Genomic DNA, 13,628 nt, shown 5'->3' on the forward strand with positions numbered 1-13,628 from the left:
CTACATACAGAAGAGTGCACATGAATGTACAGATGAATGAATTTTCACAAACTAGGCACCCTGTGTAACCAGCACTCACATAAGAAAAAAATAGGTCATTATCAGCACATCAGAAGATCACCTTGCCTATTGATTTTTCCCTCAGTATTTTATTTAAAAAGTTTCAAAGATAGTGTAAAGTTGAAAGAATTTTTTTTACTATGAATACCTGTATATTCAACATTTTACTATCCTTGCTTTATCATGTATTCATCTGTCACCTCTCTATCCATTCCTTAATCTATCCAATTTTAAAAATGCATTTCAAGGTAAATTGTGGACACCATTACACATCTCCTTAAGTACTTCAGCGTATAAATCATTATAGCTATATATTTATGATTTATTTCTTTGATGTAAAATTTACATACGAGGAGATGGTCAAACCAGCCTAAGCCTTTGGTCAAATACGGAACATTAAAGTCATTCCAGAAAGTTCCCTCATTTCCCTTCTCAGGCAGTCCTTGCCCCTGGAGCATTTCTTTTATTTATTTTAAATCGATGATTCTATTGGGTTTCTGGTATGAAACTTAGAATTTATTTTATAGTTTTGATATATGTAATGAAATTTAATGCATATACCAATTGAAACTCGTAACTGTGAAATCAGCTTGAATGGGAGCTTGATCACATGGGACTCTTTGTTTTAAAGTTCCAGGGTTTATACATTTTTTGTATTGAAACTCAAAAATGTAGAACAAATTCTGTTGGAGGTAGCGAAAAAATTAAACAGGTTTCAACTTGTCCTTGGGTTTTTTGTTAGTAAAACAAAATAGCCTTTTGCTTTTTACCCTGCAGGGTTCAGTGGAAGGTGATTCATTCTGTACTGGAAGAAAGAAGAGATAATGTTGTTGTGATGGCAACTGGTAAGCTGTACTCAAGCAATAATGTAGTCCTCTAAAATATAAAACTTAAAGGTTTTCAAGGGTGTAATCTTTCACTGTACTCTCAAAATATAAATACAAATGCAAATGATTTAAAATTCAGAAGAGAGGGATCTGAGATTAGATGCTCACATTTATGCACGAATTAGCTGTTAGGAGGATAAGAGGATAAAATGTTAGTGGTTCATCTCAGCCAACTATGTTGTAAGAAGAAATCAAAGTACCAAGTCTTTATTTTTATTTCTATCAGTGTATTATTTTTATTTCCAGGATATGGAAAGAGTTTGTGCTTCCAGTTCCCACCTGTGTATTTAGGCAAGATTGGCCTTGTCATCTCTCCTCTTATTTCTTTGATGGAAGACCAAGTGCTCCAGCTTCAGTCAGTAATGTTTTCTTTTTCTTCCATGAAGGAAACATGTAATCTATCCTGTATGTTAAAATCTAGTTCCCAGTAACACATTTCTGTGAGTGTTGCTCTATCTTTATTAGTGATACATGACCCTTTGGTGGAAGGACTTACCTTCTTTCTTGAGTTCTCTAAAATCCAAGACTACCAGATGACCCCAGTAAAAATTTGTGTAACGGCAAACTCTAAGCCAGTTTACATCCATATCTCAAAAGTCTTTTCTCTTTTGGTTACCCTTACTCTTTAGCTTGATATGAAGTGTATACATGGAAGTATAATTTTAAGTGACAGAAACATTTTAAACCTCTTTAACTTGAGCTTACAATCTTTTTGAAAAACCTGCCTTAACAACTTGCTTTCTCATATGGCCTTCGAAGGAATTTGTTTATTAAATCAGTGAGTTATAAAAAGAATGAAGATTGCAAAGAGGATTGTTCATCATTGTTTCTTTATTCCTTAAGAATTAAGTTGATATTTGTAGTGTGTGCATGACTCCAGAATATTTGTTTTTCTTCTTATAGAATGTCCAACATTCCAGCTTGTTTTCTGGGATCAGCACAGTCAAAAAATGTTCTAGAGGATATTAAATTGTGAGTAACTTATATGATTTCTGATTAGGTGGTTGTGTCTATGATATGTGAGAGAACTTTGTACACAAAAGATTTTTATTTAATTCATGGACAAAATGTTCCTGATTAAAAAATGTATTTTGTTTTTTATAGCACATTTACAGAACTGATAATTAAAAAAATTTTTAAGACTTAAAAGAAATCTATTATTTTTAGTTCTTGGACTGTGAATTTAGCATTGTAGTCTTAGAATTGTAAAATTTTGGTTTTGAAAGTAGAAGTAGGAGAGTATGTATCTAGTTTTGTCTCATTTTTACAGACGAAGTTGAGGCCCAGAGCGAGTAATTTGCCTGAAGTCACTCAACGAATTCATGGCTGAGCATGGACTGGATTCTAAATCTCTTGCCCCACCAGTCCTATCATAGCATAATTTCTAACAAGGATAAAATCTCACATACACACAAAAATATGGGGTGCCTGGGTGGCTCAGTCGGTTGGGCGTCCGACTTCGGCTCAGGTCACGATCTCACGGTCTGTGAGTTCGAGCCCCGCATCGGGCTCTGTGCTGACAGCTCAGAGCCTGGAGCCCGTTTCGGATTCTGTGTCTCCCTCTCTCTCTGCCCCTCCCTGCTCATGCTCTGTCTCTCTCTGTCTCAAAAATAAATAAAAACATTAAAAAAAAAATATGTGTGTGTATGTATATTAACAATGTATATATCTTATTAATATACACACATATACACATGTATTTACTGAGTTTTGATAAATGCATACAAATGTATAACCCAAACCCCCATCAAGATATAGAATGTTACTGTCACTCCAGAAAGTTCCTTCACGTCTCTTCCTATTCCATCTGTCGTTCTATCTCCATTCTAAAACGAACCACTAATGTTTTTCTACCATACTTTTGTCTGTTCTAGAACTTCATATAAATGGATTCATACAATAAAAACTTTTGTGTAAGATTTCTTTCATTCAGCAAAATGTTTTGAGAATCCTTCCTGTTGTTGCACGTATCCATAATTTTTTTGATATATCAGAATGAAACGTCATCGTATGAAAAGACCACAGTTTGTTTTTTCATTTCCTCAGCAGTAGATGCCTAAGCTGTTTGTAGTTCAGGGCTACTACTAATAAAGCTTCTGTGAACATTCCTATAAAATCTTTTTTAGAACGTATGTTTTCTTTCTTTTAAACATTTTAAATTACCTTTATTGAGATATAATTGCAATACAATAATTTTTACATACTTAAAATGTGTAATTTGGTGAGTTTGACGTATAAATACTGACAAAACCATCACTGCAATCCAGATGCTGACCCTTTATCCATCATCCTCAGTGTTTACTTACACCCTTTGTAATGCATTCCTTTCACTTATTCCTACCTTGTCTACCCCACTCACCAGGTAACTACTGATCTACTGTCTGCCACTCTAGATTAGCTTATGTCTTCTAAAATTGCACATGAGCAGAACTAGTCATACAATATGTGCTCTTGTTTTGTCTGGTTTAAATCACACAGCATAATTACTTTGAGATTCATCTATGCTGTTACATGTATCAATAGTTCGTTCCTGTTTTATTGCTAACTAGATTACGTCATAAGGGTATTGTCATAATTTGTTTCATCTGTTCAACTGTTGATAGACATGGCATTGTTTCCAGTTTGGGGCTGTTACAGATAAAGCTGCTCTGAACATTTGTATGCAAGTCTTTGTATGGACATATGTTTTCATTTATGTGTTTATTGGTATGTGTTCATATGTGTTGATTGGTATAAACCAAGGAGTGGAATCACTGGATCATGTTGTGAATATATATTTAACTTTTTTTTCTGATTGAGATAAATTTACATAATAGTCATCATTTTAACCATTTTATACAGTTCAGTGGCTTTTAGTACATCACAATGTTTTACAACCATCTAACCGTCTAATTCCAGAACATTTTCATCACTCCGAAACAACCTCAGTGTCCATTACGCAGTCACTCCCCAGTGTCCCCATCTCCCTCCCCCTTCAACCCCAACACCCTTTCAAACCACTAATCTACTTTCTGTTTCTATGATTTGCCTACTCTGGACATTTCATATAAATGGACTCCTACAGTATGTGGCCTTTTGTGTCTGGCTTCTTTCACTTAGCATTAGTTGTCAGTATTTTATTTCTTTTTATGGATGAATAATATTCCATTGTACAGACACAACATGCTTTGTTTAACCATTCATTAATGGTGGACATTTAGGTTGTTTCCACTTCTGGCTGTTATGAATAATTGTACTACAAAAATTTGTGTGTAAGTTTTTATTTGAAGATTGTTTTCATGCTTTTGTGTATATGCCTATTAGTGGAATGGCTGGGTCATAGGTAATTCTATGTTGACTTTTTAAGAAACTGCCAGACTTTGTTGAGAGTGATTTGTACCATTTTATATTCCCACTAGCAAGGTCTGAGAGTTCTAATCCCTCCTCCTCTCTGCCATTGCTTGGTATGGCCAGTCTTGATTTTAACCATTCTAATAAGATCTCAATGTGTTTTTAATTTGCATTTCTTTAATGACTACTGAATTTGAACATCTTTTCATGTCCTTTTTGGCCATCTGTAGATCTTCTTTTAGAAAGCATCTATTCACATCTTTTGCCCATTCTTTATTGTTGTTTTTCCCTTACTGAGTTTTGGTAATCATTTATATATTCTGAATACAAATTCTTTATTTGGTATATGCTTTGCCAACATTTCTAGTTTGTGACTTCTCTTGTCATTCTCTGAACTGTTCTTTTGAAGAGGAGCAGTTTTTCATTTTGAAGTCCAGCCTGTCAATTTGTTCTTTTATGGATTTTGCTTTTGGTGTGGAATCTAAGAAACCTTTGCCTAACTCAGGATCATGGAGACTTTCTTTTATATTTTCTCCTAAAAGTGTTACAGTTTTAAGTTTTACATTTAGGTCTATAACCCATTTAATGTAAATTTTGTGTATCGTACCAGTTACTGATTACAACTTATTTTCTCTTAAGGATATCCAATTGGTTCCAGCTCTCTTTGTGGAAGATACTATCCTTTCTCTATTGAATTGCCTTTGTACCTTTGTCAAAAACAAAATGACTACATACATGTGGGTCTTTTGCTACAGTCTTTGTTCCATCAATCTGTTTGCCTATCTGGATTGGTGTCTTCATTACTGTAGCTTTGTAATAAGCCTTGAAATCAGGTAGTATAAGTCTTCTGATTTTGTTCTTTTATTTCAAAGTTTTTTGTCTTTTCTAGGTCCTTTGTATTTCCTTAAGTATTTCAGTATATGTGCTGCCAAAGCGAACATTTCATAAGTATTTCAAAATTACCTTTTCAACTCAAATGCCAGTGGAATTTGATTGGATTTACCTTCAATGTAGATTTGTGTTGAATTAGTTGTCTTTATAATTATCATTACTACATTACATTTAAGAAACTGAGGCACACTGAAGTTAAAATCACTTAGCTTGTAAGAAGTAGAATTGGGATTCAAACCTTGGGCAGGCTGACATCAGAACTTGTTATTTATACTGTTTTCCTATGTTAATTAGAATATTGAATTAATTTCATGAGATTAAAAGCATATCTATTTTGTTCCTAATTGTTTTGTTCCTAATTCCTAATAAAAGCACTATGCCTAACACACAGTAGATGAAATGTTTTAAAGTCTTTTTATATAGGAAATTAAGTTTTCGTTCTATTTAACTTTATGTCTTCACTTAGTAGAATGAAAAGGAGACTCTATATATTTTAAATGCCCTAGACCTAAACTTTATTACAAACATTGTTTAGTTAGGATTCTGTCTGCCCAGAATAGAAAAAAGTCAAGCTAGCTTAAGCAAATAATGAATTTTATATTAAGGATATAGGAATGTCTCATGGGTCACACTGAACACGAATTAGCCAGCCGTTAGGAAGAGACTTTGAATTGGGTATCAAAAATACAATAAGGCTTTTTTTTATCCATGGCCTCTCTGTGTCTCCTCAGTTCTTCTGTCGGAGGAGATAAGCATTTTCTGCTTTTCTAGTCATAAGATAGAGAAGACTGCCCTGCAGCTCCTTTTTTTCACAAATTACAGGTCTTGTCATTTGCAGAGACTGACTGGTTGTTCTTGGTTGGAACTCCAAATTCTAGGACAGAGACCAGTTGATGTGACATTGATACAGTGCTGAACCCTGGCCCAAGAAGATATATTTAGGCAAGAGAGCAAAATACATAGGAGAAACTTGGGCACTATGGATTTAATCATGGGGAGGGAGTCGGTGGTAGGATAATGGGTTGTAATTCTCCAAGAAGGAGGATGGTATGTGGGTGGATTGCCAACACATAGAAGGTTTACCACAGGCTTAACTGTTTAACTCAAACACTATAGTTTTGGGGCTAAACTGCTGGAAATCAGGACCTGGCTTCTAATGTCACCTTAATGCTGAGGACTTCCTGAGTACTCTTTGCCACTGTTTATTTTGATGTGTTGAAGTAGAATCAGAGAACTAATACATGTGGATATACACATACTTGTAATGTTCATTTAGTTTTGAGTGATATAATGTAGTATTTAAAAATTTATCAGGTATTATGGTTTTAAGTTGTAATTCATTGGATGATTGTTTTCTTTATTGTAGTATATTTCCTTTTCTATTTCTTTTTTTGTTTATTTTTCAGAGGCAAATATCAAATCGTGTATATAACTCCAGAATTCTGTTCAGGTAACTTGAACCTACTCCAGCAACTTGAGGCTAATATTGGTAAGTGGTATGATAGGATCTCTTTATAAGTGCTTATTTAATGGAGTTATCCTCTAAAGTTAAATATATGAATGGATATTGGATTTCACTTCTGTTAAAGTTTATTTCAAACATTATTTCCTCCAGGAAATCTCTGACTTTGCAACTTGGTGTCTTCCCTGTCTTATTCTAAGTACCTAAAATTCCTTCTGCCATAGAAATTAGGCTCCTGTATTATAATTGCCTGTTTATAGATCACTTTTCTTCTGCTAGACTATAAACATTTTGGGGGCAAAAATGCCCTAGTGCAGTGCCTGGCACACAGTAGGAATTTAAATGTATTATTAAATAAATGTTGATTTTTAGATTCTGTGAAATTATAATTTCCTTTTTTTCATATTCTGAATCTGAATTAAATCAACATAGTTGTTCTCCACTCTTGTTCATGAGAATCACTTTTCAAACTTGAGAACAATGTAGTATCCTCCAAACCTGAAAATTCTGATTCAACATGCCTGTGGTGGGACCCTGGCCCCTGTGGTTTTTCATGAGTGATTCTGATTTGTAGTCAAGGTTGAAAACCACAGTAACTTTGATTATTTGCCACCAGCGAGTGTGATTTTAAAAAGTTAGATAGTAAGTCAGAGCTTATTTCCTAGAAAATGTAAATACAGAATTAGTCAACAGCTGGTGCCCTATTTTTTTTTTTTTTTTTTTTTTTTTTTGTACTTTAAAAATTTTTGTCTGCTTTTTTTTCCTTCTTGCTGGCTAGAATAAGCTATCCAAGAATTGCAATCATAGCGTAGCTCATCGTGCAAACATTCAGCTCAACTAACCAGTCTTAGTTTTCTAATATTATTTGGTCTCACTGAATAATTATATATTAAAATAATTCTGGGTAGGTAAATTTTCAACATTGCAACATCTCATTTAATGGTTGGTTAGTAGCATATACTTCTAGGAATGCATTTAATAATTTTTGTAACAACTTAATGAAAACAAATTTGTGTCTTTTTAGTATGTATTAAATACCAACAAAAGAATGAGGGCAGAAGTTAACATTTGATTAAATACGTTATCAAAGATATTATCAGTATCGTATCCCTTATTGGCATATTTTTGCCTTTCATGGGAGACAAATTTGGTGTGTCCTCTATTCAGTTGTGTGGAACTCTTAAGGATATTTCACTTCAGATTAAGCCTAAATACCCTAGGTGTAGGAATTTTATTGTTTTCCACCAAAAGCTGGATCTGTGTTCATGGGGAGCTGCATATGTTTTGTTCCATTTCAATATTTGCTTTGTTTCTGTGATGGAGTTAATTAGTTATTAGCTTAAAAATTTGCTTAGATCCTTTGACAACTAGTTCTGATTCTCTATTTTTATTTTTTTGTAATGGATTAAATTATGAACACTGCAGTCATTAGAGCAGAATACTCTGCATAGGATGGATGAAAATGCTCGTTTTGGTTGACTCTCAATGTTGAACAAAAGGGCATAAATTCTTTTTGAAAGATTTTTCTTTGGCTTTTGTTTGCAGGAAATTGTAAAATGCTTGCAAAAGTGAATCTGCTCAGAATTCTGTTTGTACAGTAGTCTGACATTTAGCTAATCAGATTTATGCTTTTTATGTTACATTATTTAAGTAGTATGCATGTGTAACAGAAGCAGCAAACATAATGTTATATGGAGACTCCTTAAAACCAAACACACTTGTAATTGTCTTTTGACTTTAGAAATAAGGCTTGAGTGACAGATAAGCCAAAATGAAATATGTATAGGACTTGGGCAGACACTTGGACTTGCAAATTTAAAGTAAAAATCGTTGGGGCGCCTGGATGGCTCAGTCAGTCAAGTGTCTGACTCTTGGTTTTGGCTCAGGTCATGATCTCATGGGCTGTGAGTTTGAGCCCCACATCGTGCTCAGCACTGCTGGTGTGGAGCCTGCTTGGGATTCTGTCTCCCTCTCTGTGACCCTCTCCCACTCTCTCTCTCTCTCAGAAATAAATAAATAAACATTAAAAAATATAAAGTTAAAGTTAGCAAAAGCTTGGTAAAACTGATGGTAAGGGACAAAGTTCAGCTCCATGAAGAGATATTTAGTCAAACCTATAATTTTTTTTTTTCAAACCTATAATTTTAAAGAAGGTTTTAAAAGAGGAGCCATCATGTTTATTTTAACCTATTTCATTTAAAATCTGGGTCATTTAGTTTCTAAAGCCCAAATTAGTGGTAACATTGAATTTTTCCCAGTTACACAGTAGTAGCCAGAGAATTTTGATACTAATCAACCTGTATTCATATTTAGTAGGTTTACTGTTTTGCTTTCTCTTTCATCTCTGTTGTTATTTGGTAATCTCACTGAATTATAATTGTTTATTTGCTGGTCTGTCTCCTCGGGTAGAATCGTGAGCTTCTCAAGGTTACAGAGTACATTTTATTGATCTTTTCCTAGGAGAGTGTTTGGATCAGAGTGGGCATTTAATAACTGTAATAGTTTAGTGTTTTGTTTTGTTTTTTTAATTCGGCTTTTATGCCAGGCCCTGTCTTAGCATTTTAAGTGAATGATCTAATTTAATCTTCAGAGTAAGTAAAAAATGTTAAGTACTATTATTTTCTACCTTTTATTTGTGGGAAATTGACCATCGGAAACTTAAGTAACTTGTTTAAGTTAATACAAATGTTAGTGCTGGAGCCAGGTTCTGCATCCAGGTAGTCTGACTCTAGAACACATATTTGTAATTGCCCTCCTAATGGCAGAAAATGATTAATACTCAAATAAGTATCAAGTGGTGATCATCTCCACTGAAGGACAAAATTATTTTTGTCTTAAGTATTAATTTGGTAATGGAAGGCGAAAGCACTACTGTCATTACTTTGAAATATCTAAAGACATTTTAATGGATGGTTATACAATAAAGCCTGTTCTGAAATGTATTAGTACACACTGTTGATTCTGTTTCAATGTGGGTGTGTGGTGGGGGGCAGAGTGGAGGGGTTGCTAGGGAAGGAAAGAACGAATTACGTCCCTTTTTACCTGCATGGTACATACTGAGATTTAGTTCTTACCATCTTACAATAGAAAATGTGGATGTCATCCTGTCTTCCAATATTGGCATTTCAGAGGAACTCTCTGCAGTATGATATGTGATCAGTCATGGACGATGATGTGCTTCATCTCAGTAGGAATGTGCTCTTTCTGTCTCTTTTGATAGCTAATCGATAAGATAAAATTGAAAGTATTACCAGAGAGAGAGAAAAAAAAGCAGCTCTTCTTTTTTAAGACAGTATCATTGCAAGTGGTTCATGAGTGATAGTTTTGAGGACAAAGTAATAGTAAGTAATTCATTTCTTTGAGGAATAATGATGAAAGCTGAAATCTAATAAATAATGTTGTTTGAATCAATGTTTCCTTCTTTTATCCATGTGCCTTTATCCATGTTTCTCCCATCCTCTGTTTCATAATGATTTTTGGTGTTACCTGATGTTGTTTATGCTTATATTTTTATATGAACCAAATACTTTGATTTGAGTTATTTATTTTCCTTTCTGTGATATTTATATATTTGAAGTAAAGGTGATAATTGATTTAGATGAATTTATTGCTTCTTTTTAAACTTTATTTTCCCCATTTTTATATTTTTCACTTTATAGGTATTACACTTATTGCTGTGGATGAGGCTCACTGTATTTCTGAATGGGGACATGATTTCAGGAATTCATTCAGGACTTTGGGCTCCCTAAAGAAAGCACTCCCCACGGTAAACTTGCCAAGTGCGGTGTCTTGAAATGACGTTCTTAACAAAGGAGAGTCCAGGATTGGGGAATTGTTATTAGGCTGAGGGCTTCTCTATGAAGGGTAAATGGATGGTGTAAGCAGAGGAAAGATTTAAAAAAATTCTGACTTTGACTTTCTTCTAAGGTTGGCATATAATTTATTGAGGTATACCACAAAGCAGAGATTGGTATACTTTTACTGAAAGAACCAGGTAATAAATATTTTAGGCTTTATGGGCCATGTATGGTCTTTGTCCATATTTTTCTTTGTTTTTTTTTTTTTACAACCCTTTAAAAATGTAAAAACTGGGTCACCTGAGTGTCTCAGTAGGTTAAGTGTTTGACTTTTGCTCAGGTCATGATCTCTCAGTTCGTGAGTTCGAGCCCTGCACTGTCATTGCAGAGCCTGCTTGGAATTCTCTCTCTCTCTCTCTCTCTCTCTCTCTCTGTCCCTCCTACCCCCTCTCTCAAAACAAATAAAGTTTAAACAGATGTAAAAATTATTTTCTTGTGGGCCATAATAAGGCTATGGGCCATATTTGACCTGTAGAACATAAGACATTACTTAAAAAAAAATTTTTTTTAACATGTATTCATTTTTAAGAGATAGAGAGCATGAGTGGGGGAGGGCAGAGAGTGAGGGAGCCACAGAACCTGAAGCAGGTTCCAGGCTCTGAGCTGTCAGCACAGAGCCCAATGCTGGGCTTGAACCCACGAACTGTGAGATCATGAGCTGAGTTGAAGTCAGATGCTTAACCAACTGAGTCACCCAGGTGCCCCGACAGACACTACTTGAGAACATGTTTAGGTCTCCCATGCTGTCTCAATGAGGTGTTATGCAATGTCCTTTTCCTCTAGGATGCTGTGAAAGCATGGTTATCTTTTCTTGCATCATATTGAAAACCTGGAAAATGAACTAAAGAGGTTTTAATAAAGTTTTAGTATCAGAACTCCACTTCTTCCCTAATTATAAAGAGCAAATTTCTAAATAAGTACATGAATGGTATGTTTTATATGAATGGCTTGAAAACTGAAAGTAATGGCAACAGTTTATTTTTTATATTAAAGAATTATGGATTCACAGGCAGTTGTAAAAGAAATGTACAATGAGGGTCTGTGTACCTTTCACACAATGTCCCCAATGGTAACATCTTGCATAACTGTAGTACAATGTCAAAACTAGTCAGTCTCCACAGTTTATACTTATTTCATTGGTTTTATAAGTACGTGTGTGTGCGTGTGTGTATTGTTCTGTACAATTTTATCCCATATGTAGATTTGTAAAACTATCCCGGCAATCAAGACACAGAACTGCTCCATTAACACAAGCCTCCTGAAGCTGTTCTTTTCCAGCCATCCCCCCCCATCCTCCCCCAACCCTAACTTCTGGTGACCACTCATCTGGTCTCCATCTTTATAATTTTATTTTGAGAATGTTCTATAAATGGAATCGTACAGTCTGTCACCTATTTGAATTGTCTTTTTCCACTCAGCATAATTCCCTTGAGATCCACCCAAGTTGGTGTGTAAATCAAAAGTTCCGTTTTATTGCTGCATAGTGTTCTATTGTGTGGCTGTACCACAGTTAGTTTAACCATTTGCCTGTTGAAGAACTTTTGTGTTGTTTCCAGTTTTTGCCTTTTACGAATAGTGCTGCTGTGACATTTGTGTACAACCCAGAAGTCCTTCATTTGGCAAGTGTGTAAACAAACTGTGACCATAAGTTTTTATTTCTTTAGGGCAGATGCCCAGGAATGCAGTTGCTGGTCCTATAGTAAGTGCATGTGTAGGTTTTTTTTTTTTTTTAATGTTTATTTATTTTTGAGAGAGAGAGCACGAGCAGAGGAGAGAGGGAGTCACAGAATCCAAAGCAGGCTCCAGGCTCTGAGCTGTCAGCACAGAGCTGGACACACGGCTCGAACTCATGGACCGCAAGATCATGACCTGAGCGGAAGTTGGGCACTCAACCGAGCCACCCAGGTGCCCCATATGTAGTTTTTTTAAGGAACTGCCAAACTGTTTTCCAGAGTGGCTTTACCATTTTACATTCCTGCCAGCAGTGTTTGAGTGACTCAGTTTCTCTCCATCCTTGCCAGCATTTGGTGTTAGCCATTTTTTTTTAATGTTCATTTATTTTTGAGAGAGAGAGAGAGAGAGGGAGAGAGAGAGGGATGGAGTGTTGGAGTGAAATGGAGGAGAGCAGAGAGAGAGGGAGACACAGAATCTGAAGCAGCCTCCAGGCTCCAGGCTCCAAGCTGTCAGCCCAGAGCCCAGAGCCCAATGCAAGGCTCAAACTCATGAACCACGAGATCATGACCTGAGCCGAAGTTGGACGCTTAACTGACTGAGCCACCCAGTTGCCTCTGTGTTAGCCATTAAATACAGTTTTTAAAAAAATCTCATTTTAGAGAGAGAGAGAGCATGAGCAGGAGAGAGAGGCTGAGGGAGGGAGAGAGAGAGAATCTTAAGCAGGCACATAACCAGTACAGAGTCCCACCTGGATCTTGATCCCATGACCCTGGGATCATGACCTGAGCTGAAAGCAAGAGTCAGACACTCAACTGGCTGAGCCACCCAGGCACCCCATATATGGTTAGCCATTTTGATAAGTGTGGAGGATTAGCCTGTTGTGTTTTTAATTTGCATTTCTTTAATGGCCGATGATGACATCTTATATACTAATTGCCTCTTTTGTGAAATGCCTGATTTAATTGGATTTATCTATTTATTTATTTATGTATTTATTTTTACTATTGAAAGTGTTTTATTGTAGATAGGTATGAATCCTTGGTCAGATACATGGTTTGTAAATATTTTCTTCCAATTTGTAGCTGTTTTTTCATTTTCTTCAAAGTGTTTTTCACATGGCAAACATTTTTAGTTGTGATAAAGTCCAGTTCATCAGTTTTTTCTTGTATTGTGCTCTCCACCTAACCTTAGATCCTGAAGATTTCAAGTCCATGATGCATTTTGAGTTATATTTTGTGTAATGTGTGAGGTTTAGATTGAGGTTCATTTTTTTGCCTGTAGATGTCTATCTAGTTGCTTGAAACCAGTTGTTGAAATGTCTGTCTGTCCCTCTTCTATTGAGCAGCTTCTGACACTTTGTTAAAAATCATTTGGGTATATTTGGATGAATCTATTTCTGGGTTCTCTAGTCTACTGTATTAATTTTGAATGAATAAACAAGGTCGACTTATGTTTAGGTTTGCCACA

The 13,628-nt window shown here is 35.4% G+C and overlaps 1 protein-coding gene across 7 annotated transcripts in view; it reads left to right on the forward strand.

Moving 5' to 3' along the window:
- Positions 1-13,628, forward strand: part of WRN (WRN RecQ like helicase) — a 151,574-nt gene that overhangs the window by 68,868 nt on the left and 69,078 nt on the right. For all 7 annotated transcript variants that reach the window (XM_042934474.1, XM_042934476.1, XM_042934475.1 and 4 more), the window contains 5 exons: positions 838-905; positions 1,194-1,302; positions 1,851-1,919; positions 6,575-6,657; positions 10,290-10,396. In XM_042934474.1, coding sequence (XP_042790408.1) covers positions 838-905; positions 1,194-1,302; positions 1,851-1,919; positions 6,575-6,657; positions 10,290-10,396 — 436 coding nt within the window. The remainder of the gene's footprint in view (positions 1-837; positions 906-1,193; positions 1,303-1,850; positions 1,920-6,574; positions 6,658-10,289; positions 10,397-13,628) is intronic.

The sequence above is a fragment of the Panthera leo genome, chromosome B1, assembly GCF_018350215.1.
Source record: "Panthera leo isolate Ple1 chromosome B1, P.leo_Ple1_pat1.1, whole genome shotgun sequence".
NCBI classification, from domain to species: Eukaryota; Metazoa; Chordata; class Mammalia; order Carnivora; family Felidae; genus Panthera; species Panthera leo.